The following is a 26,500-nucleotide window of genomic DNA, read 5'->3' on the forward strand; positions in this document are numbered from 1 at the left end:
ATGTCAGCGTAAATAGAATAAATAAGAAATTAATTCAACAAAAATTATTTGTCATTATACTTTATCATGTCGAGCAGGACTGATCTGTGAAGCTCTTCTCTTTGACTACTAGCGTAATAACATTCGTAAATTGTTTTCTAAAGCTTTGAGCTTCTCAAGTGATGGAAAGAGAATGAATCCTAAGTCGTACCACTTATTTATGTTTTTGGCATTGTGTCTACGTCAATATATTATTAGGGATTCGAACTAAAGACCATTCTAGAATTAGCAAAATGTTTTGTTTTTTTTTTTAATTCTACTCTCCTCCACTCTGAGAGTACAACCAATATGTACAGATCTTGATAATCAATGCTTCCCTAGTGATCGAAGTCATTCCAAAGGGAGATAGACGAGCCGAAAGCGTTAACTCCCCTTGACTTCACTTTTCATTTCCCACAAGTCGGGATGTAGTAATGAGGTTTTCTTGACTTCTCTGTCTCTGTTGTAAGACTTGAACAATGTCGGAATCTCTACTAAGACAAGTGTCTTTTTTTTCCAAGGATTTATGACAACATTCTCTAGCAACATTTTTATGTTCATTTTGTTCCCATTCTGGGTCCCAAACGTTGAAGTCATTAAATCTGCTGTCAACGTGTGTGGCGCTTGTACAAGTCCCTGACATCTGTCGTCTGTAACAGTTCATGCGTGCAGTGGATTCATTCCTTCTTTTTGTAGCTACATTTGTGTCCGTTACTACGACATTTACGTGTCTAGCAGTCAAGTTTCTAGCAGTCAAGTGTCTAGCAGTCAAGTGTCTAGCAGTCAAGTTTCTAGCAGTCAAGTGTCTAGCAGTCAAGTTTCTAGCAGTCAAGTGTCTAGCAGTCAAGTGTCTAGCAGTCAAGTTTCTAGCAGTCAAGTGTCTAGCAGTCAAGTTTCTAGCAGTCAAGTTTCTAGCAGTCAAGTGTCTAGCAGTCAAGTGTCTAGCAGTCAAGTTTCAAGAAGTCGAGTGTCTATCATTTAGTTGTAATTGTATCAATTAGTTTGGATCAATCTTGTAATTAAATGTATCACACATCTAGACAAACAATAATGAATCTGTGCGATTAGAAATGTTTGACCAATCATCTCCTTGTTTCACTTTCTCATCTCGCTATGATCCTATCACTTGTCTGGACCAGTTGGGAAAGGGAGGGGGGGGGGAAGTAAGAAGGTCGTATCTGGGTTAACAGGATGGCATTTTAAAATGTGTTTTATTTTTAAAAACTTTGTACAACTTGAATTCGAACTCACGGGGTCAAGCCTCCTCAAGTCATTACACTAACCACTGTGCCAGCGAAGTGCTAGTGAAAATAGAAGGTTTCAAAGCTATCTATTGTTAGTTTCAAACTTTTAAGCAACGGCCTAACTCTCTACACCAGGTATAAAGGGGGATAACAATGCAAAATTTCTTTCCCTTGTTCGATAACAAAAATAATTATTATTTACCAATACAAAATTAACTATTTTTTTTTTATTTCTTCTTGTGTTGTCAGGTAAAAGAAATAATTGTGCAAAACATTCAATGCGATCCGAGATTGGGTGTGGAAGAAACAACGTGTACAAACTTTTCTCCAGACAGACAGAGTTAATATAGGCGTTGTAGAACAAAACAAAAAGATACCATTCAAAAAAAAAAATTCTTACATTTATTTCAAATAGATTCAATTCATTAAAAAGAAATTTAAAAAGTTGTAAAAGTTTTTTTGTTTTTTTTTTACTTAGTGCAACTTTTTCTGTTAGGAGATAATCCAAGATTTAATTAAGTTTTATGTAATGTCTCCTTCTTCATAATGATAGCTCCGTTTTATAAATAATCTTTGATGGAAAGAAATGTAGTGTGGAGAGCAATACAGAAATACCTTCCAATGAGACACACAGCCCGACATAATCAAATTTTTTATTTTTCTAATTATAATAGATCCCCCTTTATCTCTTTAAATCATTTGTCATATTTATCTCGTTAAAGTGTTGTATATTTTTATCTTTCTTTCAATTTGTTATAGTTTTTCTGTAATAGTGCCAGGAGTTGGCGGACGTGATTCTCATTAATGTAGCCTTCACCTTGTTCAGTGTGACCTCAATGAAAGAGTTACGCATCTTGTCACTAGTTAAAAGTTTACGTAATAATAGAATGTCCAATGCTTCTCAAAAAGGTGGGTTTGACCATGGGCGTAGCCAGGGGGGGGGTTCTTGGGGTTCAAACCCCCCCCGAAATGAAATCCCCCCCCCCGCAGGGGGAGGGACGGAATTAAGTGACTGATTTTTGCTTTCATTTTGTTTATTTTAGGTGAGATTTTAATACTAAATCATCACTTACCACAGCACATCCGAGGCAGTTTTGAGTTAAAAACCCTCTACCAGGGGGTTTTGAGATTTAAAAAACCCCTATCAGGGGGTTTTGAGATACAAATCTCTCTACCAGGGGGCTTTGAGTTTAAAACCCCCTGCAGGGGGTTTTGAATTTTAAACCCCCTACCAGAGGTTTTTGCAGTTAAATCCCCCTCTTCTATAAAACAAAACAAAAAAAAATGCAAACAACAATCCCCAAATTCCAACAGCACAGTTGAGGAAAATTTTGATTTTAAAACCCCCTCCAAAATTTACGATAAACCCCATCTTCAATATAAAAAAAGCAAATTACACATTCAAAATTCTATGAGCGTAGCCAAAGGGGTTTTGAGTTTAAACCCCTCCCCTCCCTCCAGTTGGGGTTTGAAGCTAAAAAGTACCTCTTCAATATAAAAAAAAGCAAATTACACACTATAAAATCCATGAGCGTAGCCAAAGGGGTTTTGAGTTTAAATCCCCTTCCTCCAGATGGCTTTTTCTTTAAAGTTTAAAACCCCTCCAGATGGTTTTGAGTTTAAAATTCCCCTACAGAGCGTTTAGAGTTAAAAACCTCTCTCTTCAATATAATTTTAAAGCAAACTACAGTCACCAAATTTTATGATCGTAGCTAAATGGGGTTTTGAATGAAAAACAAAACAAAAAAACTCGAGATTTCTTAGTTTAAAACCCCTCAACAGATGATTTGACGAAAAAACTTTCCTTTTCGATATAAAATCTAATGCGAAATACAGGCATGTAATTCCAAGCGCGTAGTCAAGAAAGGTTACAAATTTCTACCAGTGGCTTGGGCTCCATTAATAAAGTGTGAATAGTCTTCTGCCGAAATTGAAAATCATTAAATGTATCTCAACAAAGATGGCTAAGACAGATTTTAGGAGTCAGTCATAGAGATCGGGTCTAAATCAAAAAAATCATATGCCGAACTGGGAGTCGAATCCTTAGTAAGGTTGTGATAGAGCGTCGCATGAGGTTTTGCGGGACGTGTTCTCACACAAAATGAATTACGCAAAATAAGAGTTGCGGAAACAGCTTACCGGAAAATGCGCCGAACGGCGCGAGATGGTCTAAGTCAGTAAGAATAGCACATTAGGTTTTTGAAATAAAACTTTTTAATAGCAAGATAATGCACTGTAGATACCTCAGAATATGCATTTTGTTGGCTTACAAAACCAGAAATAGTGCTCGGCGGCGGGGCTTCGCCCCGCGCTGGGGGAGCGCTGCGAACTCCCCCAGACCCCCTTGCTAGCAAGGGCGGGGAGTCTACAATAAATAATAAACGTCTTCCGAAAGGGTCAGAATGTAATAAAGATTAATTATGTACACACACACACACACATATATATTTTTTTTTCCGCGGGGGGGGGGGGGGGGTCGGGGGGAATCCCCCCCCCTAAAACCCTCCCCGAAAAAAAATCCTGGCTACGCCCATGGGTTTGACACCACTAAAATATATATATATATACATTATACATTCATATACACTTTAACAAAAAAAAAACGACTCCATTTATTTGTAAATTATAGAAATAAGTTTTAGAATGATAGGAAACCACTGGACATGTAGGACTGAATTTGACTGAAGCCTAAGCTTCAGAATGTGTTTCTTATTAAAAATGAAAATTAGAAGACTCAAACCAAGGAAAACGCATACTTCTAATAGAGGGCATTGCCTTTTAGCCCAAAGATTAAGAATAACTGTGCTATTTTACTTAATTACAAAGGCTATATAATTAATACTATAAAAGTAATTTTTGGGTATTTGTAATATACGCCTTATAATATATTTCTAGTGGTATTTATGCTGTTTGTTTTATATTGCTTGTTTTATATTGCTCGTTTTATATTGCTTGCTTTATATTGCTTGTTTTGTACTGCTTGTTTTATACTGCTTGTTTTATACTGCTTGTTTTATATTGCTTGTTTAATATTGCTTGTTTTATATTGCTTGTTTAATATTGCATGTTTTATACTGCTTGTTTTGTACTGCTTGCTTTATATTGCTTGTTTTGTACTGCTTGTTTTATATTGCTTGTTTTATATTGCTTGTGTTATATTGCTTGTGTTATATTGCTTGTTTTATATTGCTTGTGTTATATTGCTTGTTTTATATTACTTGTGTTATGTTGCTTGTTTTGTACTGCTTGTTTTATATTGCTTGTGTTATGTTGCTTGTTTTGTACTGCTTGTTTTATATTGCTTGTGTTATATTGCTTGTTTTATATTGCTTGTTTTATATTGCTTGTTTTGTACTGCTTGTTTTATATTGCTTGTGTTATATTGCTTGTTTTGTACTGCTTGTTTTATATTGCTTGTGTTATATTGCTTGTTTTGTACTGCTTGTTTTATATTGCTTGTTTTATACTGCTTGTTTTGTACTGCTTGTTTTATATTGCTTGTGTTATATTGCTTGTGTTATATTGCTTGTTTTGTACTGCTTGTTTTATATTGCTTGTGTTATATTGCTTGTTTTGTACTGCTTGTTTTATATTGCTTGTGTTATATTGCTTGTTTTATATTGCTTGTTTTATATTGCTTGTTTTATATTGCTTGTTTTGTATTGCTTGTTTTATATTACTTGTGTTATATTGCTTGTTTTATATTACTTGTTTTATATTGCTTGTGTTATATTGCTCGTTCTATATTACTTGTTTTATATTGCTTGTTTTATATTGCTTGTTTTATATTGCTTGTTTTATATTGCTTGTTTTATATTGCTTGTTTTGTATTGCTTGTTTTATATTACTTGTGTTATATTGCTTGTTTTATATTACTTGTTTTATATTGCTTGTGTTATATTGCTCGTTCTATATTACTTGTTTTATATTGCTTGTTTTATATTGCTTGTTTTATATTGCTTGTTTTATATTGCTTGTTTTATATTGCTTGTTTTGTATTGCTTGTTTTATATTACTTGTGTTATATTGCTTGTTTTGTATGGCTAGTCATTATAAACTATTTTTATCTTGTTAGTTTTCAAGGAGAAACTTTGCTGACAATCTGATGATCTAGCTTTAGAACGTGACGAGAAGTTTTGTTCTGCAAGGTATCGTCTGCAAATTCCAGGTTTATACACTCTCTTTACAACTGAATCATTATACATAATCTACGTTTCTATATAGTAGGCCTATACATAACTTGTGAAATCGTGTTTAAAAAAAAATAAAAATTAACATATAATTACTTTTGAATTAAAGAAATTTCAAATTGTTATGAATAAGGAATTCTTTCCATTTCTCTGTATTTCTGACGATATGATAGTATCATTCACAGTGAGATATGTTCATATTGTCTCATTCACTGTGAGATATGTTCATAATGTCTCATCTACAGTGAGATATGTTCATATTGTCTCATCCACAGTGAGATATGTTCATAATGTCTCATCTACAGTGAGATATGTTCATAATGTCTCATCCACAGTGAGATATGTTCATATAGTTTCATCCACTGTGAGATATGTTCATATAGTCTCATCCACTGTGAGATATGCTCATATAGTTTCATCCACAGTGAGATATGTTCATATAGTTTCATCCACAGTGAGATATGTTCATATAGTTTCATCCACAGTGAGATATGTTCATATAGTTTCATCCACAGTGAGATATGTTCATATAGTCTCCTCCACAGTGAGATATGTTGATATAGTCTCATCCACTGTGAGATATGTTCATATAATTTCATCCACAGTGAGATATTTTTTTTATTTTCTCACCCACTTTGAGATATGTTTATATTGTCTCATCCACTGTGAGATATGTTCATATTGTCTCATCCACTGTGAGATATGTTCATATTGTCTCATCCACAGTGAGATATGTTTATATTTTCTCACCCACTTTGAGATATGTTTATATTGTCTCATCCACAGTGAGATATGTTCATATAGTCTCATCCACTGTGAGATATGTTTATATTGTCTCATCCACAGTGAGATATGTTCATATAGTCTCATCCACTGTGAGATATGTTCATATTGTCTTATCCACTGTGAGATATGTTTATATTGTCTCATCCACAATGAGATATGTTCATATAGTCTCACCCACTTTGAGATATGTTCATATTGTCTCATCCACTGTGAGATATGTTTATATAGTCTCATCCACAGTGAGATATGTTTATATAGTCTCATCCACAGTGAGATATGTTTATATAGTCTCATCCACAGTGAGATATGTTCATATTGTCTCATCCACTGTGAGATATGTTTATATAGTCTCATCCACTGTGAGATATGTTTATATAGTCTCATCCACTGTGAGATATGTTCATATTGTTTCATCCACTGTGAGATATGTTTATATAGTCTCATCCACTGTGAGATATGTTTATATAGTCTCATCCACTGTGAGATATGTTCATATTGTTTCATCCACTGTGAGATATGTTTATAGTGTCTCATCCACTATGAGATATGTTTATATTGTCTCATCCACTATGAGATATTTGTTCATATAGTCTCACCCACTTTGAGATATGTTTATATTGTCTCATCCACATTGATATATGTTCATATTGTCTCATCCACAGTGATGTATGTTCATATTGTCTCATCCACAGTGACAAAAGAGACGACTACTGCAGGCACTGTCCTGAACTGTCCTGCATTATACGATTATGACACGTGAGAAACCTGCGAGATTGAATGTGATTATTAAAATCCTCAACCAAGAACCACATGCAGTTAGAACAAAACAACTGACAAGCTAGTTACATTCAAGGGTGACAACTAGAACCAAACTTGAAACACTGACTTTTGATCACAACATTCTTGTTTTACGTCGGTCAATTAAATGTTAGAAATAAGAGAATTTGTCAACAGACTTTGACAATATCAAAAAGAGAATAATTCACTTTATATTTTAATGTAAAATATCAGTTGTTTTTTTATTAAATTCAAAGATACTAACATGAAAGTTTGAAACGAGGGTATAATGTCATTCTTGCCAGTTTGAGAGTAGAGTCCATGGTTATTCTTGGCAGTTTGAGAGATGGGTATAAGGTCATTCTTGTAATTATTTTTGTGTGTGTGTGTCCCAAAGTCCAAGAATGAAAGAAACTTTTCCTTCAGATGCCATAACCTGACTCGTTTTGGCTTGACATGAGCATGTGTCAAGATGATGGTCCCGTGTTTGAGTCCTGCAGGAGATTTGAATAGGACGTAGAAATCTTCAGAAGAAACTTTGAAACTTATGGAACAAAGAAACAAAAACACAAAACACTTTCATTGGAAAACAAAACGAGGACTGGGGAAAAACGAAACGGTTCAATTAGATGTGACTACAGGAAACAACAACAAAAAGACCGCCTAGAAAGTTGTTCTGAATCAGTGGAATGAAAATAAGTAAAAACTTGCCAGCCATTAGATTTGTCTGGGTCCTAAGTTCAGCATGTAACTACCACTGATCATGCTATGGCTTCCAGACTCCAGTTCTAATAGGTGCTGGTTCAAGTTTCTCCCAGCCACAGATAACCGAGATAGGTGAAATACAACGTTACTCTATTGACAGAGCGCGATGAAGGAGATGGAGGTGGGTGGGGGTGGGGAAACAGGAGACATAGCTGTAATGTTAAGATATAGGCAGAGATAATAAATGCGTATGCTATTATGCAACGACTGACAAGAGTCCTACTTTCGGTACACAAAAGATTTGATGCTTAAACGCTAAAAACGAATAAATTCGTCAGATTACTGCTAAGGTAGTAAAACAGAGTTGATGAAACAGTCAGAGTGTACTGAACTACTAGACTATGTGTTGGTTGGTCGACCAGAGAATAGCTAACTACAAGTCAACTGGCCGATACCACAAAACGCATAAGATTGTTTGTTTTTTCCCACAATGTTTCCTCGAGTAAGTCAATGTTATACTTAGCACATAATTAACCCTTCACTTATATTGATTGAGCCCTACGACTTATGTAGATTGTTTAATTTCATTACACAGCCGAATCGAGGGGTCCCGGGTTCGAATCTCAATGAAAACTTGTATTTTGAATTATAGGATTGTTTAGGGCGCCCCTGAAACCACACGATATTAATGGTTAACTAACGTTAATAGGGGAACAGTAAAGACGTTGGTCGTTGTGTTGATCACATGACATCTTTAACCGTGAACCATAGAAACAGGTGACCTTTACATCTTCTCCCCCAGAGATTGCAAGTCTGAAAGGGAGACCTTACTTCCGATTTTCGTGTGTGTGTGTGCGTCCGTGTGTGTGCATTTGACATAGCAGACTAAAAAAATAATTAAATAATAAAACTAATATCTTTTTGCAAACAAACCCATTGATTAAAAAAAGTTTTATCTAACAGTTTGTTTTACATGAAAACGAGAAATTCCTCTTTTTACAAAGCTTATATGAACTCAGTCCGTCTGTCTGTCTGTCTGGAACAAATTTTGTACACATTTGTTCTCCCGTTTCCCGTTGTCGGTTCAAGTTGAAGCTTTTCACAATTATTCATTGTCCATAACGAATTAAGAATCAATTTTTTAAAAATCACAAAATTAATTAATGATTTAGTGAAAAAAAAATTGTTTGATTTAGAAAAGTGGAAATAAATCTTACAATATTGAAAGGTATGGCTGTAAATGTGCAGTACGTCCCTTAAATAAACTTTATTGTTTTTTTTAAGTGTTATTAATTTCTTGTCTGTGCAAACATTCGAAGAATGGACAAATATTATCATATTGTAATTTTATCTTGTTATTATTGTTTTATTGTTTGTTTTTTTTTGTTGATGTTATTAGTATATTGTGCATTTTTAAACTTATACTATAAGGACATTGTCGACCTAGTTTTTTGCTAATTTAAATAAAGTAGTACTTTAAGTTATTTTGTTTAGATTCAAAACCATTCCTTCAGAAATGACGTAATGAGATCGCGCTTAAAATACTTTCGTAACTCAATTGTTTTGTTTGTAAAGTTATGCAGTGAATTTAGATTTATCTACCTGACAGGTGGAAGGTCCTTGATTTAAGACAAGGTTGAGTGTGTTAAAGTAACAGTCACTCAATCCTCCAGCACTGGCTTGCCAACTGTCTGACCTAAGTTGCGTCTGTCTGTCAGTCTGTTTCGTGACACACTCGTTGAAAAGTTAATTAATTCAGAAAATGTTGCCTCTATTTCAAACTGCACATAAAGCATTTTTATTATTTCATTTAAATATTATAAGATTATGTTTGTGTTTCGTTCTGAAGAAATATCCCCCACATCTATCTCCCTTTGTCAACTGAACTCTCCATATCCTGAAGTTAAAAAAAAAAAAATACTTAAAAAAAAAAAAAAAAGGTAGAACTAGTGTTGAACTTCAAATTATTATGATGGTCATATCTCTTAGCGGGAGAATTTTATTTTAAGGCGATACATCTGAATGTGTGTGTATTCAATGCAACAAAACAAAGTCAAAACTAAGCTTGGACAATTGCGTCCCGAAAATCTTATAAGCTGAAAACATTCACTTTGATCTGCTTGAATTGTGAAGTTGACATTTTTACAAAACTTCCATCAACTCACTCTGTCTGTCTGTCTGTCTGGTAAAAAGGTTGTTGTTATTTCTCCCTCTCCAAATCTTATATCAAGTTGAAATTTTGCACACTTATTTTATGTAGCTGACAAAACAAGAATCAACTTTTAAAATTTAACCAATTAGTTTATTAACTATAAGTAAATAGTTGCTTTGTTTGGCATCGAACAAAGGAAAGAAACTGTTACTTACTTAACAGATGTGGTGGTATAAGTTGAATTAGTCCCCTTGAGGAGGTTGGAAATCGAGATCAAGTCGTACACATTTTTGTTATGCATTTATAAAGCGATCACCGTAACATTCACACAGATGCCCCGTTCTTCCCATCCTCCTTTCTAAATGGTGCTGACAAGTGATGGGATCATAGTGCATTGAAAAAAACTAAAAACATGAAATTTCGCTAAACAAAAACAAATGGTAAATAGTTTCTAATCGCAAACATTTATTTTAGTTAGTGTAGATCTATTACAATTAAAATGTAATTACATTACTAATCCAAACTAATTGATTGATAATTAATATAATTACACTCAATATAAGCTTTGTTGGGGTTGTTTTTTTTGTTAAATATCTTTTTATGTTGTTTTTTGTTGTTGTTATTTTTTTAGCACTGAAACTACTCTCACATCTTTTCCCTATCGGGGAAGGGGTGGAGGACATTAAAAGTCAACCACTTCCCCCAATGAAGGGCATACTTTTTGTTTAAAGAAATGAAACAATATTTGTAACATGATCTGTGAAAAGTTTGATCTATCCCACTATTAAGTTGTAGTCCATGGGTACTGTCCAATAGACAGTCCAATGTGTATTCACTGTATTTGCTGTCAAATGTCTATAATTTCAAATCATGGCATGTTCACAAATAGTCTATTCGATTTCACTACAAATTGAATCCATCCTGCAGTCAAGAAATCTGGCCAAAGTTTCTTTCCCCTTTTAAGAATAAATAAACCCAGTTGTTTTTTTATTCCCTCGATTCCTGGCCAGATGGCTCTGTCAACTGTGACCTAGTAGGGTAACACAATGGCGTGTATAAAGATAACATTGGACTCTTTTTATATAGTCTCCTGTTATAGCTCGTTTTATTGCTGAAATCCTACATATATTATTAATAGGCTAAAGCTATTTCTACAGGACATAGATTACAAGCATTGTGTCGGAGTCAAGTAATAGGCTAGATAAATAGGATTTGAACGATCAGACTTGCTGTGTCTAAATTTAAAGGTTTTTTTAAATGATCAAGCTGCCGGCCCCACGGACAGATGGTCAGTGCACCTTGCTTCTGAACAAACGGTTAAAATGAGGTTTATAGAGCTAACACAAAGGACTTTCCACAATTCTAGTAAGGACCCACACACACACACATTAGCATCAGGAGAACTGTTTTCTAGAAACTAGACAGAATCTTACATCGGAAGTTTAAAATCGTGGTGCTTGGTTTGACCAATGCGATACCTCTTGGCCTCTGCTTGTCGGCTGACAATATCTCTTTGATTGTTGCAACAAAAACCTCCGTCTTAAAAGTACCTTTTACGTTTTTCAAAAGTTTCCATAGAGCATAAAACATAAGATATGACCTTGTAGGTTAAAATCTGGAGACGATGCTCAGTAAGGTCGACCTATTCAAATATTTTATGACTTGTATTTTCGACACGCTTTCCAGGTAGCTGCTTTGACCTCATTTCCATGCGGATTTTTTTCTTCTCGTTTCGTTAACGTCCTGTTTATGAGGTTAGAAACTTTTTTTTTTCAAGGTCAGTGTTTTTTATGAATATTTAATTTTTTTAAAATTAACACATTTAAAGCTATAAATAAATGTAGACTTCGGCAGTAGTGTATTCAGACCAGACTATACAAAGGCGGGTATAGGCCAGGCTGATTATGACATAGGGAAAAGTTTGTACTAAAAAATAAAAGATTATGAAGTTGTGAGTTTCAAACCACATTATTTAGGTTATACCGTTCTATTTAAATTTGTACATTTCTAGACAAGTTATTATTTTAATGATTTGTACTATATCATTTTCAGTCTAAGTAACTTATTTTTCATCAATTATTAAAATCAAAAGTTGAAAACAAAACCAGATATGACCGGTTGATGGGGTAAAAGCAAAAACAAAAATTTTCAACCAATTTGTGCATTTACCTGTTTAAGTTCTTGCTTCTAAGTCTAAGCCATATTACGTTGTGTTTTATGAATTTAACGACGATGAAATCATAATTCTAGTTTATGTCTAGAACTCATTTCAGTCTCTCTCTCTCTCTCTCTCTCTGTCTCTCTCTCTCTCTCTCTCTCTCTCTCACAAACACACACGCTCTCTCATTTGACTTCTCTTGAACTCTTATTTTAAGGTTTTAAGAAATTTTGTTGAATGATTTTTTGCTAATACACGCCTTTTTCAGACGACACCTCATTGCACTCAGTAGTGAGCATTAGCAGAAATGTTGGCGTTTGTTTATTATTGTAGGCAACTTTAAAATTCATTAGTCAATGGCCTTATTATTGTGTCATTACATTATATATTAATATATCAATAGATGTATATAGTTGAACTAGTTTTCACCGCCAAGAATGACGGGTAAGAATAGAACTAACAGCCAAGAGCTATTAGAACATACCACACAAACACACACACAAACAGACAATATCCGGTAATAAACTTTTAATAGCTTTGTTTGTGGAATTCACTTTTTGAAATCCCTAGTATCCAGTGAAGACAATTCTGTTTTAATTAACCACGCAACTTTCATGAAAAATCAAGTTTTCCCTTCTGCAATAGACCTGGCTAGATGTAGGCATGCCGGATGTTTTGTTGGAGCCTTACAATAAACAGGATCAATAAAAAATACCGAACAGCCTTGAGCATAGAACTGAGAGCTATCTATAGATTGTACGTACATGTCAGGCTAACGTTTGTTTGGGCTATCACTTTGAACTTAGGATGAACTCTTCTGTCACTTAGACCATCAGTGGAGATTCCCGTGTGGTATTTTTGAAAATATAACGACTATTGACACGATACGTTTGATGCTGATTGTCTAGATGTGTTGGTTGATGTTACCATTAGATTGTGATGAACAAACAAAGCGTTTCTGATATTTTAATTTCGTATAGTGCCCTCTGTTAGACAACTTCTGAATTCTCCAACAATAGCGTGATGCTGAGATACTACTTTAAACTTTACACTGAAATCTTCTTAAATAAATACATAGCTTTTATTACTGAACTTAGAATCACTTGAATCACTTGAATAAAATACACATTACCTTAATAACGATACAATTCAATTTATATTCAATTACTGCAGACCTCCCTCGAAACTAAGAATGCAAGTATTTTAAATACTACCTCTTACCCCCATATAGCATCGAGTATGCTACTATTAAAGCAGATGGAAATACCGTCATCGTTTGAATTAAACTTGTCAACAACATACAAACATGACCTTGCGCTGCAAATATTCAATCTAAGAATAGACCAGTGCACTAGCTGATTTATGTTACTTGACAACTAAGAATAAATTTGAACAATGTCTCAGAGCCACTAGATCTAAGGATGTACAAATATACAAAGAGAAGAGAGAGACACACTGACGAGAGGACGATCCCATAGACGGACCAATAGAATAAATAGAGACATTGACTGATAGGGAATATTGTTTTTAAATAGCATACATTGATAGATTGGCAGATTTATAGTTATAACTTGTGCAGAATTTCGGGTTGAGGAACGGTTGAGAATCTTTTGGCACCCCTTCTCATAGTGGCGCCAAGGGCGTGATGCAGATTACCACCTATCACTACGCCTCTGTATCTCTCTATCTTTCTTTCTTTTATATTATAATTATATATATTCTTAACTATTGTAAAGAAACGCAAGCTTAAAATATATGGCCTAATGGCCATATTACAAGATCAACGGGGCTCGCAAAGACCTTCCTTCAGGGAACAGTACCAGGAAAAAGAAGAAGAGGCAGACAGAGAAAGCGATGGGAGGACAACATAATAAAAGAATAGACTGGCCTACCATTGATAGAGGTTTTAAACAAGGCAAAAGACTGGGAGGAATAGAGAAAGGCGGTCGACAAATCTTGCTTGGTGCCCCAACGGTCCAACAGACTAAGGGATAGGTAAAGGTAAAAAAATATGTATATATATAATATTTATAGACAGACTGAAAGACAGACAGACAGATAGATAGATAGATAGATAGATAGATAGATAGATAGATAGATAGATAGATAGATAGATAGATAGATAGATAGATAGATAGATAGATAGATAATCCTTATTGAATGAAAGAGAACTTAATGTGCTACTATAGATGTTTATCACACTGTGCTGGATACAACTGATCATTACTTAGTTCAGAATCAATCCACACCATTAACATAACTGATCAAGTGGATAGTGTCATTTTACGTCACCCCACAGAGACAAAACAGAAATCAATACTTGACCTACTTGTTTAAGAATCAATCAAGGACAAATTAGTTTTATCTTAGATCCACTCCCAGTGCTCTTATTTAAATTATTATATTCATCTGTATTAATTAAGTTTTAAAATATAGCTTAGAATGTGTGCCCATGTGTACAGCTACAAATACTAGGAGTCTGTTACATTGTTGACAGATTTACAAAGGACATCTTAATAAGTGTTTGGCCGATGATAAAAAGAGAAAAGAAACTTCAACCTATACACCTAATGAATGATTGCATATAGCTTGCACCCTAGACAAACTGTTGGGAATAGTTTGTGACTCTAATGTTTTACTTCTAACCGAGTTTATTTTAAGTCCATCCTTCTTGCAGTGAGAACTGATTCGATACAGCATCATCTCACTTAGGTCTGCGAGCAATAAGTAGATCAAACCCACAGGTTGTTTATTTGTTTATTACAAAGCTTATGACAACTCAATCTGTCTGTCTGTCTGTCCGTCCGTTGCAAATAGTGTACACGTTCTTTCTCCCACACCCACACTTGGAACAAGTTGAAACTTTTGCACAATTATCTATTGTCGATAACAATACGTGAACCAATCAAAAAAAGGTAACCACTTATTTAATCATTTAGTGGTAATTAATTTTTTTTTCATATAATAAAGGCAGCTTATTCCTGCAGTATTGAAATATATGTAGTGATTTTGTGGTTCTTCCCCTTTGAAGTAACGTCTGTATTATATAAGATAAGATAAGATAAGATAAGATAAGATAAGATAGGATAAGATACGCTTTGTTTTAAATAAAGATTTTTTTTTATTTTGCTTGTGGAGCGATTAAAAAAAAATTAGCATTCCATGCTGAAAATATTAAATATGATTAAATGGCACGCATTGCCTTGAAATTAGTATCCCTTGAGGGCTTCAACGCTACAAATATTTCCTTAACTAGACTTAGACCGCAACGATTATGTACACCTTTAAGACTTTAGTTAATTAATCTGGCTAATTAAAAAAATAATTTCTTTTCATCAATAAATGTACCATGCAACATTAGACTATAAGTTTACTTAAGAACTGCATTAAATTTTAGGTAACTTTTGTGTAACTATAATAAAGAAATAGTATTATACAATATCAATAACGTCTCTTTATTATAAGCACATAAGCATAACAATTAATTCATAGAAGCCATAAAATGGTGTCAAAGATATGTACATGTGTAGCTAGCATGGGAAAATTGTTTATTATAAGAGTTCAGAAAGAGAGCGTTACTTGAACAGGTTCAATTGGTTTATCTAGATCCTGTTCGTTTATTCAGTAAAAGAAGGATGGTCTAACAAGCAACTCGATTAGAAGTGAAACAGCATGTTTAATGTAGATTATGCATCTCTACATATTTCTATAGACATGGCCATTATCCCCTTGTTCCGGTAAACGTTTGTTCAATAGAATAGGAAGATACATGTACCATTTATTAGATCGCACAGTATATGTACATTTAATTAGAGAGCTGTATGTTTAACTTTATTCAAAAGATTCGTTTTTATTTCTCTTTCATTAAAGACAGACTGTAAGTTAAAAGACAGACTGTAAGTTAAAAGACAGACTGTAAGTTAAAAGACAGACTGTAAGTTAAAAGACAGACTGTAAGTTAAAAGACAGACTATAAGTTAAAAGACAGACTATAAGTTAAAAGACAGACTGTAAGTTAAAAGACAGACTGTAAGTTAAAAGACAGACTATAAGTTAAAAGACAGACTGTAAGTTAAAAGACAGACTGTAAGTTAAAAGACAGACTATAAGTTAAAAGACAGACTACACGTTAAAAGATAAACTATAAGTTATTAGACAGACTGTAAGCTGATAAATTATTGAAATAAATACTTACTATTGAAAGACAATAAACCAACTTTGATCGCAGCCAGGCGATGATGCAAACAGCAAGAACACAGGTACTAGGATCTAATTAGTACGTGCAGATATGACCGCGACACTGCAACGGTCTAGTTAAAAGACATTGGGGGGGATGGGGAGAAAAGACGGGTTTAAAGAAAGGGGAGACAAATAGGTGATATGAGTTTAAAAGGGAGAGAATAAACGCACTAGATCTAGATAAACCAATTGCACTCGAGTGGCCACAACAAGGACGTGACCGACTTAAGCGTCCATTCTCTGAGAGAGAGCGGGAGTACAGATGGTAGGAAAATGGTGGCATGTGGGTGGACAGTAGGGGCGAGGTCAGTTGAGGGATAGGGTGTCTAAGATCTATAAGGGTGTAGCCATAGAGCGTTTTTTTTTAAATTTATTTAAGGAATTAGGACTGAGTGCGTTACTTGGACTGGTGTAGCCGGAGCAATGCACCAATGGTATTACACTCTGCACCATTACCCTTGACCAATAGAAACCATCCCAATGGAATCTCACCTTGATATTTTTATGTTTTAACTCTTTCTCTATGTAATTATTTGTCCACGGATTTCTTCACTTCGCTCAATACTATTTCACTACCCTGTTATGATTGAGCTTCAATAGCTTTGTCATTTGTTATCAGAAAATGTTTTATTTGGTATAAAATTAAAGGGGAATGCATGATCTTTTTATAGAACACAAAATAATGTTTATAAAATAAAAAAAAACAACAAAAAAAAAACACAATAATAATAGAAAGTATTATATCTCTTTATAAATATTACGATCGGGGGGGGGGGGGAGGGGGGAGCAGATGATGTAAATATTATGCAAAAGTAATTTTTTTTACAAAGCTTATTGTATCAACTCACTCTGTCTGCCCGTCTGTCTTGTAAAAAGTTTCTTATTGTTATTTCTCTGATACCCAATCTCGGATCAAGCTGAAATTTAGCACACTAATTTCTTTTACCTGACGACACAAGAATTAATTAAAAAAAAAAAAAAAAAAAAAAGATTACAAAGACAGTTGGTGTGGAAATATATACTTTCTGGCAGATTGCGGGGTGGTCCACAGGTTTCAATATTTTCAATATTATTAATTGTTGTTTTAAATTATCCACAAGTTATTTGCATAGTAAATAGATTTTTTCTTTTAAAAAAAGGTTAACATTTTTTTTTGTAAATATAGCATTTAGTAAGACAGAACTTACATAACATAGCAATACAATTGAAAAATAATTTGACCAAAAATCTAAATCCATTTGCATAAATGTGTTAAAAAATGGCAAATAGTCATCTCCCTTACTAAAAGCCTCCAGTGTTTGTTTGTTACTATTAATAGTGAATAGTTTTTAGAAATAGTGTATTTTTATGAAAAAACTGCTTGCATAATTTATTTAAAAAATTATATTTTGATTTTTCGCTTTCAGAAAAGAAAAAAAGTAGCCGTTGCATCAGAACTTTAAATGATCTAAAATATCATGATGTCCGATTTTCATTTTCTCTTCTAGTTTCTGAGATCTAAGCGGGACGGACGGACGGACAGACAGGTCACAAAACTAATAGCGTCCTTTGCTCTTTAGGGGGCCGCTAAAAAACAATTATCAATAACTATCGGTAATTAATTATTTGGTTTGGTATCTCGAACAAGTGAAAGAAATTGTATTTACTAGATCTAGATTTTTTTACACTAGATCTAGATTTTTTTTAACCAGATTTAGATTCTAACTAAAATCATTGTAGATTCTAGATCTAGAATTTCTAGGTCTAGTTTAGAATGATATAGACTAGATCGAGATGTAGATTTTTATTTCCAAATGTCTAGATCAATATTGCAATGTTATAAAATACTAAAACTAATCTACTATTTTTAAATTTTATATTGCATTCAGTCTATTGAAAGATTATCTTTTTTTTTTACATAAATCTTATCTAAATTAGGCCAACATATACATTATTACATATGTATCTTTTAGATCTAGATCTAGTAAATATAGATCTTTAGAGTGCTAAATCATATGTTTAGTTTAGGTACAACAACATTTTATTTCTAGTTTTATTTACATGAAAATGCCAATAGCTCTGTTGGTAACTGTGCTGGGACATCGAGCAGACGTTACCGAAGTACAAGCTTGATACCTGTTCTTTTTTTTTTTTTTTCAATAACAAATCAATACCAAAAAAATTATCTAAAATCGCCCGTCTGACATATTTTACATATTCGGTAGTTATAATGCGTAATAGGCCTATATCTCTTTATCAATAATAGGCTATTAGTTTGTTATTTAGTTAACAGCAATTCCTGGTCGTGCGGTTAGTGCATAGGATTGATTATCTCAACGGTCCCTGATTCATACCCTGCTCGCTGCCATCCCCCGTCGTCCAGCGTGAGGTTTGGATAAGGAAGTCAATTATCGTTAACTTTGAAGGAGATCCGAAACATGTAAAACATTTGACAGAAAAAAAAATTTACAATGCCAAATGAATCTTTGAATCTTTTGACAATCAAAACAAAATCACGTCTTGAATATACCTTGCGAATAGGCGGATCCGACAGGGATCCGACTCCGACGGGGGCCGCCTCCTTTGTTATCTTGTATTCAATTCACCAAATCTAATTTTTCATAAAACTTTCTCTTAAGAATAGAATCGTGTCTAATGTTGTTTGTTACACAACTGTTATAGAATAAGTAGGTCAATGTTCTTGATTTTTTTTTTTTTTTTTTTTTTTTTTGGAAATTTCTAAATACACTGTATGTGTGACTCCTGTCTGGTCTTACTGGATTTTAGATTTTACTTAGTGTCTACATGAATCATTCAGCACCAACTCATGTCATTAATTCAATGGGCATGGCAATAAACTGTCAGGAAGTGTACCTAGTGATTGCAGTTGATCTAATTCTCTTTCTACAGCCATCCATCGCTTTCAAACTACCTATTTTTTTTTGGGGGGGGGGGGGGGGGGGGGCTAGAATCATCAGTCTTAACTATAGTAAAATATGCAACTTGTTCTCTAATTTTAGGCATGTGCAACAAGTAACTCAATTAATTTGAAGAAAGGCTTAGTTTACAGACATTACATTTTGCTATGTAAAATTAAAATAAATGAAACATCTTTAACTGAAGTAAATTTATACTTATATATTTATATATATTTATATTTATAAAAGCTTTTTGATGTTGACTAGAGGGCTTTCCAATTATTTAAAGATCAACCACAACAGCCAACAGAGAGTCAGAACTCCAGATATGAAGTTCTGTGTGGCAAAGAAAACTTTAAAATTATTTAAAGATCAACCACAACACCCAACAGAGAGTCAGAACTCCAGATATGAAGTTCTGTGTGGCAAAGAAAACAATGAAACAGACTCTCAATGAGTTAAAGCCAAGTAAACAAGCATTTCTCTGTTCCTTGATGTTGAGAAGACTGTGCTGTAAAGAGATAATCTTTCAGCTCTTCTTACTTAGGAGATCACGTTTTGAGGTCAGAAGTTTAGTTTAGACACTACAATATTAATAATCAAATGCTGGGTATGGTGAGTTACATATAATAATACAAGTAGCATTACCCACCGGCTACACCCGTTGAGTTGTTCCGTGGCAATATATTATTTTGCCATGGACCCCTCGTTTTTCTTTTTTTTTTCCTTAATAATAAAATTAATATTCTAAAAGCCCATAAGTAAACGCTTCCCTATACATTGGCCAGCGAATTTTGTATGTATTACTTTGATATGGACAGATTCGTAAAATTCGTTATTATTTCTTCCAGATCTCCAAAAATATAAGTCTTAATACTATTTCTATTTTACACCTTCTGAATATTCTTCTGCAGTTCAGTTCTTAATCGAAATAAGATATTTAGGCACTCTCAATTAAGAAAGGCCTGCTTTATAATGCCCCCCTTTTAAAACATATAGTTTTAGCCCATGAATTCGATTGCCGTATCAATATTTCACACCGCCCTACGCCTTAGAAAATCTCTGAATATTCTTCGGCCTTTCCTTCTAGATCGAAATATTTGAAAATCTCTATGATCTCCTTTCTCGTTGTTGCATCCGGAGCACCAAACGCTCAAATACGATTTTTGTCAAACATCCTTTCCACATCTCTCACCTCTCATTTCAACGGTGTTGTAACATAACAAAAAGCCGATAAACATTCAGGTCTGCCTTTTAGATTTACTATCGACTAGCAAAATATCGCATTTTATTTTTTTAAGAGATCGAGATGATAGATTTAGATCTGCTTATCGGCTTTTTGTTGGAAAACTACCTTCTATTGTAGATGGCTCGTTAAGTTAATTTGATCGTGATTTTGCCATTGACTATTACAGTAAATTAAGTATTGGAACTTCCTGTTATGGTTAAAATTCGCCTTTATTATTTTTATTAAATGAAAGCTGACAATGCCGTTTTTTTGTTGTTGTTGTTTTTTTTAATCGCAAGTAGGATTGACGTTTTCCATATTGAATGACACCCCAAAATGTCAATTTTGTCTATTTTCAGGACATTTTTATAAGTTTTTCAGGATATTTTAATCATTTCAGGAGATTTCCAGGAGCTCCTGGAAAATTAGGAGGACGGGAAACCCTGTATAAGTAAAAATGGTTACATCATAGACTTATATAGTATATCATCTTCTTTTTTGAAGTCACGTCTGTATTATATAAGATAAGATAAGATCTAGACTGGAAATCGGAAACAAATTCTTATCCACGATCGATCGATTCACAGACCTATATATATATATATATATATAGAGAGAGAGAGAGAGAGAGATTTTTATGTACGTAACTCTTTTTGAAGCACTAATGGAAGTCGCCCCAATAGATCGTTTCTGTCTTTAATGATCTTTAGTTTTCAAAGTTTAGAAATAATGCAAAATCATTTCTCGGATTTTCTTTAGAATGTGCTATTAATCACAGAACTATATATTCACGCAAATATATGAAACAAAGCAATTTCCTGTTAGTTTCCATTGAATAATGTTTTAAAAATCCTAGATCGAAATAATTCATGTCTGTTGATTTGAAACATCTTATGTAGCCTACATTTAAATAGATTGATTACCTAGATCTTTCTAGATTATGTATCTAGAAATTGCAAAATAATAATTATGAGACGAGAGTAGGCCTACTCATATTTTTGATATTCAATTACTAGATCTAGATCTAAAAATTAAATTATATGTTACATAGGTTAGGGTTGAAAAAAAACAAAAAACAAAAAAAAAAAAAAACTTTACTTCTAATAACTAATTTGCAAAACAACGTCTTGTTTCAACTTTTAAAAAAAACTCACGACATTTTTTGTAGTGTTAAAAGATCTCCATGTCCAGTCTAGATAGCATATATATAAGTCTATGGGTTAAATTTAATTATTTACATGTAGAGTTAGCGCGGGGCCTATGAAAGTGCGGGGATTACTGCGGCCGCATAGGTTGCAGTGCCCTAAGGCCGGCCCTGTTTTCATCCATTGCAGATGGGAGAATCAGTGATGAGTCAGTCAGGGCCCATAGAAATGTACTATAGATATATAATTTACTTTTTGAAAAACTATTTAACTACTTTGCCTACTAGTTGTGCCTTTTCATTAGATCTCCTACGATATCAACCTTTCAAACTACTTTGTCTACTTTTATAAGCTTTTCAACTAGTTTCCTAAATCTTTCAACCAGTTGGCTTACTTTAACAAACCTTTCTGTTTGTTCAAATTGCCTACTTTTATAAATTATTCAACAAGTTAGCTTACTTTTATAAACATGTCAACTAGTTTGTTTACTTTTATAAACATATCAACTAGTTTGTTTACTTTTATAAACATGTCAACTAGTTTGTTTACTTTTATAAACATGTCAACTAGTTTGTTTACTTTTATAAACATGTCAACTAGTTTGTTTACTTTTATAAACATATCAACTAGTTTGTTTACTTTTATAAACATGTCAACTAGTTTGTTTACTTTTATAAACATATCAACTAGTTTGTTTACTTTTATAAACATGTCAACTAGTTTGTTTACTTTTATAAACATGTCAACTAGTTTGTTTACTTTTATAAACATGTCAACTAGTTTGTTTACTTTTATAAACATATCAACTAGTTTGTTTACTTTTATAAACATGTCAACTAGTTTGTTTACTTTTATAAACATATCAACTAGTTTGTTTACTTTTATAAAACTTCTACAAGTTTGTTCAACTTGTGTGACTTTTTAAAATTAAACTTATCAAGTAGTGTGACTGTTTTTTATAAACGTTTCTGTTAGTGTGTTGTTGTTTTTTATAAGCTTTCCATTTTTTATAAGATTTTAATTAAATTGTGTAATTTTAGAAGCATTTTAGCTTGATTGGCTACTTTTATAATTACTAAGCTGATATCAAGTTGTGACAAGTTGGATTAAAATATTGGCCGTTTGGGTGTCTAGGGGATTTTATAGTTTGTGAACCCACACTTGCACATTTAACGTAAAGGCACAGCGTTATAATGCAGGCAACAAATACTATATTTAGCTGTAAAAGTATGTACAGTTTATTATACAAAGGATAATCAAAAGGTAAAATGCTGTACAGTTGCTAGGATGGGATCTAGCTTATTTACATATATAGATCTATCATCATTAGATTTGGGATCTAGCTTATTTACATATATAGATCTATCATCATTAGATTTGAGAACCAAGTGGTCTGAGTGTCATTAGGCTGGTTGCTTAGCTTTGGGTCCGGTGCTGCACTGATGAGACGGGTGTGGCTGGTACTGATGCTGTGTGCTGGTGGGCTGGCGTAGTGGATCCAGGCTCCGGGTGCAGTCCAACGTTGTATGGTTGCATAGCTAAGCTGCGTCTACCATTCAGTCAAGCCAGTGACGAGTCTGTGGCTAGCGTTGTTACTTGGACTCTTGAAGGATGAGTAGGACTGATGTCTGCAGATCTGGGGTCAACAAATCTGGTATCAGCTTTAGGTTGCTAAGATTTCAGGCGGATGTTGCCTACAAATAAAAGCTGCAACGACATGATGTATAAGTCGGTTAGCCTAAATGACATCACTGAGAAGGTGGATGCTTTTTCGTGATGGACATCTACAGAATAATGTAGAGAAACTATAAGCTAGTTTCATAAATATCAAAGGGAACTAACAAGTGAATATAGTGTCCCCTCAAGGGAGATAACAATAATAATGAGGACTCCCATAAAGGGAAATAACAAACAGTGATAAGTGATATATGATAAGTAATACAAGTGATGTTCACCAGTCACGGTGAATAGCAAGTACATACATCGCTTAGATAAATGAGGTGTAAGGGGAAGGGGAGATCAACGTCTGATACTCGCCCATGTTCTCACATAAGTAAACATAGAGCATAAGTAAATACATACTCAGTAATAAGACATGTTTACAGAAATGATTTGATAAATCCCTGCCAAGGAATCAATCAATGCTAGTATATTGAAGGCTCGTGCTGAGCGCTAATATATCAGAGTTAAATTAATAATAGTTAAAGAGCTAAATATATCTGGTAGGGATTGTTAAGAAATTCTAGTCCAGATGGCTTGAACATTTAGCCACAAAGTCATGATATAAAATATAAGTATACAGTAATCTACTTACATTATCCATGATCATCATCATCACTCCTTTGAGTTCCTCATGGAACATAGGGCCTCGACAAAAACACGCCACTCTCCACGGTCTCTTGCTAGCTTTTTGATGGTGTCCCAGCTCTTCCCGGTCTTCTCTGCTTCTTCAAGTACACTGCGTCGCCATGTTCTTTTTGGTCTTGCTCCCTGGGGGTTCCACTCTAAGGCCTGCCTAGCTCTATTGCTGGTATCTTTTCTAAGGGTGTGACCAATCCATCTCCACTTCCTCTCTAAGATCTGTACTTCTATATTTTTCTGACCACTCATCTCCCACAGTTTGGTGTTTTCTACTTTGTCATACCAGTGTATTTTTAGGATATTTCTCAGGCATCTGTTGATGAAGGTCTGTATTTTTTTTTTGTTGTGGCTTCAGTTGTTCTCCATGTTTCAGAACCATACAGTAGGACAGCCTTGACATTAGAGTTAAAGATTCTTAGTTTAGTCTTGTTTGAGATGTAAGGAGATTTCCAGGTTGGTTTTAGCTGTGTAAATGTCTGACGCGCTAGATTTATACGGCGTTTAATGCCTTCATCTGTTCCACCTGATATACTGACTACACTCCCAAGTTATATAAAATTTTCTACTTGGTCTATTGTCTGAGAATCCAATACTATGTCTCCAATTTCTTTATTGTTTACTTTAAGTACTTTAGTTTTTGGTGGTTTATTTTGAGGCCTACTCTTTTTCCTACTTCGCTTAAAGCTGTGACCTTTTCTTGCATATCCTGTAGTCTGTGTGATAATAGGGCTATGTCATCAGCGAATTCCAGATCTTCCAGCTTTTGTGTGAGAGTCCATTGGATTCCTATCCCTGCGTTAGAGTAGGCTTCTTTTGTGACCCAATCCAATACTAGAAGGAACAGGAGTGGTGAAAGAAGACATCCCTGTTTGACTCCTTTTGTGACTGGAAATTCCTCTGACAGCTTGCCACAGTGGGTTACTTGGCAGGTGAAACCAGCATAAAGGTTCTTGATTATGGTTATTATTTTATTTGGGATCCCATAATGCCTCATTACAGTCCAGATAGATTCTCTGTCGACACTATCAAAAGCTTTTTCAAAGTCGACAAAAGTTGCCATTCGACACATTGTTCTACAATTATCCTGAGTGTAGCTATTTGGTCAGCACAAGATCTCCATTTTCTGAATCCGACCTGTTCTTCTCTTAGGTGTTCATCACATGCTCCCTTTATTCTTTTTAGTAGGATTCTGCTAAAAATCTTGCTTGGTACTGACAGCAAAGTGATGCCTCGCCATTTCTCACATTGTGATAGATCTCCACTCTTTGGTATTTTTATTAGCAAGCCCTTTTTCCACTCACCCGGAGGTGTTTCTGTTAACCAAATTTTGTTGAATAGTTTGTGCATTTGGTCAACTACTTCACTTCCTCCTTCTTTTAGGACTTCGGGTGGTATGTTGTCAATTCATGCTGCTTTACCTGTCTTCATTTGTTTAAGTGCATTCCTTATTTCTTCTTTTGTTATTTCTTCCATGTTTATGTCTAGTGTTGGTCCTGCATTTAGATCTGGTGGATTTCGTGGTTTAGGTCTATTGAGCACTTCTTGAAAATATTCTTTCCATCTTTCAAGTTGTTCATTTATTGGAGAAAGTAGTTTTCCGTATTTGTCTCGGACTGGAACATTGCAATTAGCCTTTTTGGTTCTGAGAAGTTTGGTGATTTTGTACAGTTGTTTTATATCTCCTTTACCTGCTGCTTCTTTTGCCTGTTCTGCCAGATTATTGTAAAATGATCGTTTGTCTTTAATCATTTTGGTGACTTTCTGTGAAACTGCTTGGTTGTGCGATAGGCTAACAACCTGTCCATGAAAAAAAATAGTGTTATAGAAACCAGAACAAAAGCACAAACATTATCCATGATAAGAATGCACAAATATATACACAAATAATGTGGTAATAAATGCACAAATATATATATATATATATATATATATATATATATATATATATATATATATATATATATATATATATATATACATTACTAAGTAAAATGGTTCTCAAACACTTTACTAAGTTACATACCACCAATCCAAAGTGAAATAAGTGAATGAAAATAGTCCAGAGGTCGAGCAAGAGATAGCTCTCTGTCAGCTCTCCAGCGAGAATGAGATCGGGCGATAAAGTCTTGTCCATATACACGTGGAGAGGGGGTGAGGCGGGAGATAAGTGCAAAGGTGGTCTAGACTATCCGGCGTCTTTGACAGAGAGATCCTCGCTTGACCGTGCCGGCGTTTCCGGGAGATAGACACCGCGCGAATTGAAAGTCCAGAGAGTTCTCCCAGGTGGTCAGAGGATATAAAAGGAGGGGGGATTATCAGAGCTCGGCCGGATTAAGGGAGATTATACCTTGATAATGGCTAGTGCTAGACGAACAGTGTTGCCCGAGGCGTTGAGTTGAATGGGCACTTTGAAGTGACCAGCCGCTTCCGGGATGGGGGGGGGGGGGGTCAACGGATGTTTGCCAAGATAGATGTAGGGAGTGTACTCTTGTCAAGAGTCTAGTGTGGCTAGGGTGGGGATAGTCAATGTGACGACGGTGTCTAGGGACGTAGGGGTTGGATTGGAGGGGTGGTGGTGATGTTTTAGCTCTTGATTGGCT

General features: G+C 34.4%; 2 protein-coding genes across 3 annotated transcripts in view; both read right to left on the reverse strand.

The window, feature by feature from the left end:
- LOC106053549 (Na(+)/citrate cotransporter-like) overlaps positions 1-16,367 on the reverse strand; it is a 51,679-nt gene extending 35,312 nt beyond the window's left edge. The window contains exon 1 of the mRNA XM_056005550.1: positions 16,226-16,367. The gene's annotated coding sequence lies outside the window, so the exon portion shown is untranslated. The remainder of the gene's footprint in view (positions 1-16,225) is intronic.
- Positions 16,368-22,843: 6,476 nt separating this feature from the next.
- Positions 22,844-26,188, reverse strand: LOC129921913 (uncharacterized). 2 transcript variants are annotated; one of them, XR_008773862.1, is made up of 3 exons: positions 25,924-26,188; positions 23,854-25,697; positions 22,844-23,246 (listed from the first exon to the last, which is right to left on the reverse strand). XR_008773862.1 is itself a non-coding variant. In XM_056005184.1 (2 exons), the coding sequence occupies exons 1-2, from the start codon at positions 26,032-26,034 to the stop codon at positions 25,305-25,307; spliced, it is 504 nt and encodes a 167-aa protein (XP_055861159.1). In that variant the 5' UTR covers positions 26,035-26,188; the 3' UTR covers positions 22,844-25,304. The 2 variants fall into 2 exon arrangements, 1 of the variants encoding a protein (XP_055861159.1); XM_056005184.1 differs by having other exon boundaries at positions 22,844-25,697.
- Positions 26,189-26,500: the final 312 nt, after the last annotated feature.

The sequence above is a fragment of the Biomphalaria glabrata genome, chromosome 12 (genome assembly GCF_947242115.1).
Source record: "Biomphalaria glabrata chromosome 12, xgBioGlab47.1, whole genome shotgun sequence".
Lineage (NCBI taxonomy): Eukaryota > Metazoa > Mollusca > Gastropoda > Planorbidae > Biomphalaria > Biomphalaria glabrata.

Coding starts and splice junctions, on each gene's coding strand:
- LOC129921913 (XM_056005184.1), bottom strand. CDS start 26,034: ATGGACAAGACTTTATCGCCCGATCTCATTCTCGCTGGAGAGCTGACA. Junction 25,698..25,923: donor TATTTCACTTTGGATTGGTG/GTATGTAACTTA, acceptor TTTCATGGACAG/GTTGTTAGCCTATCGCACAA.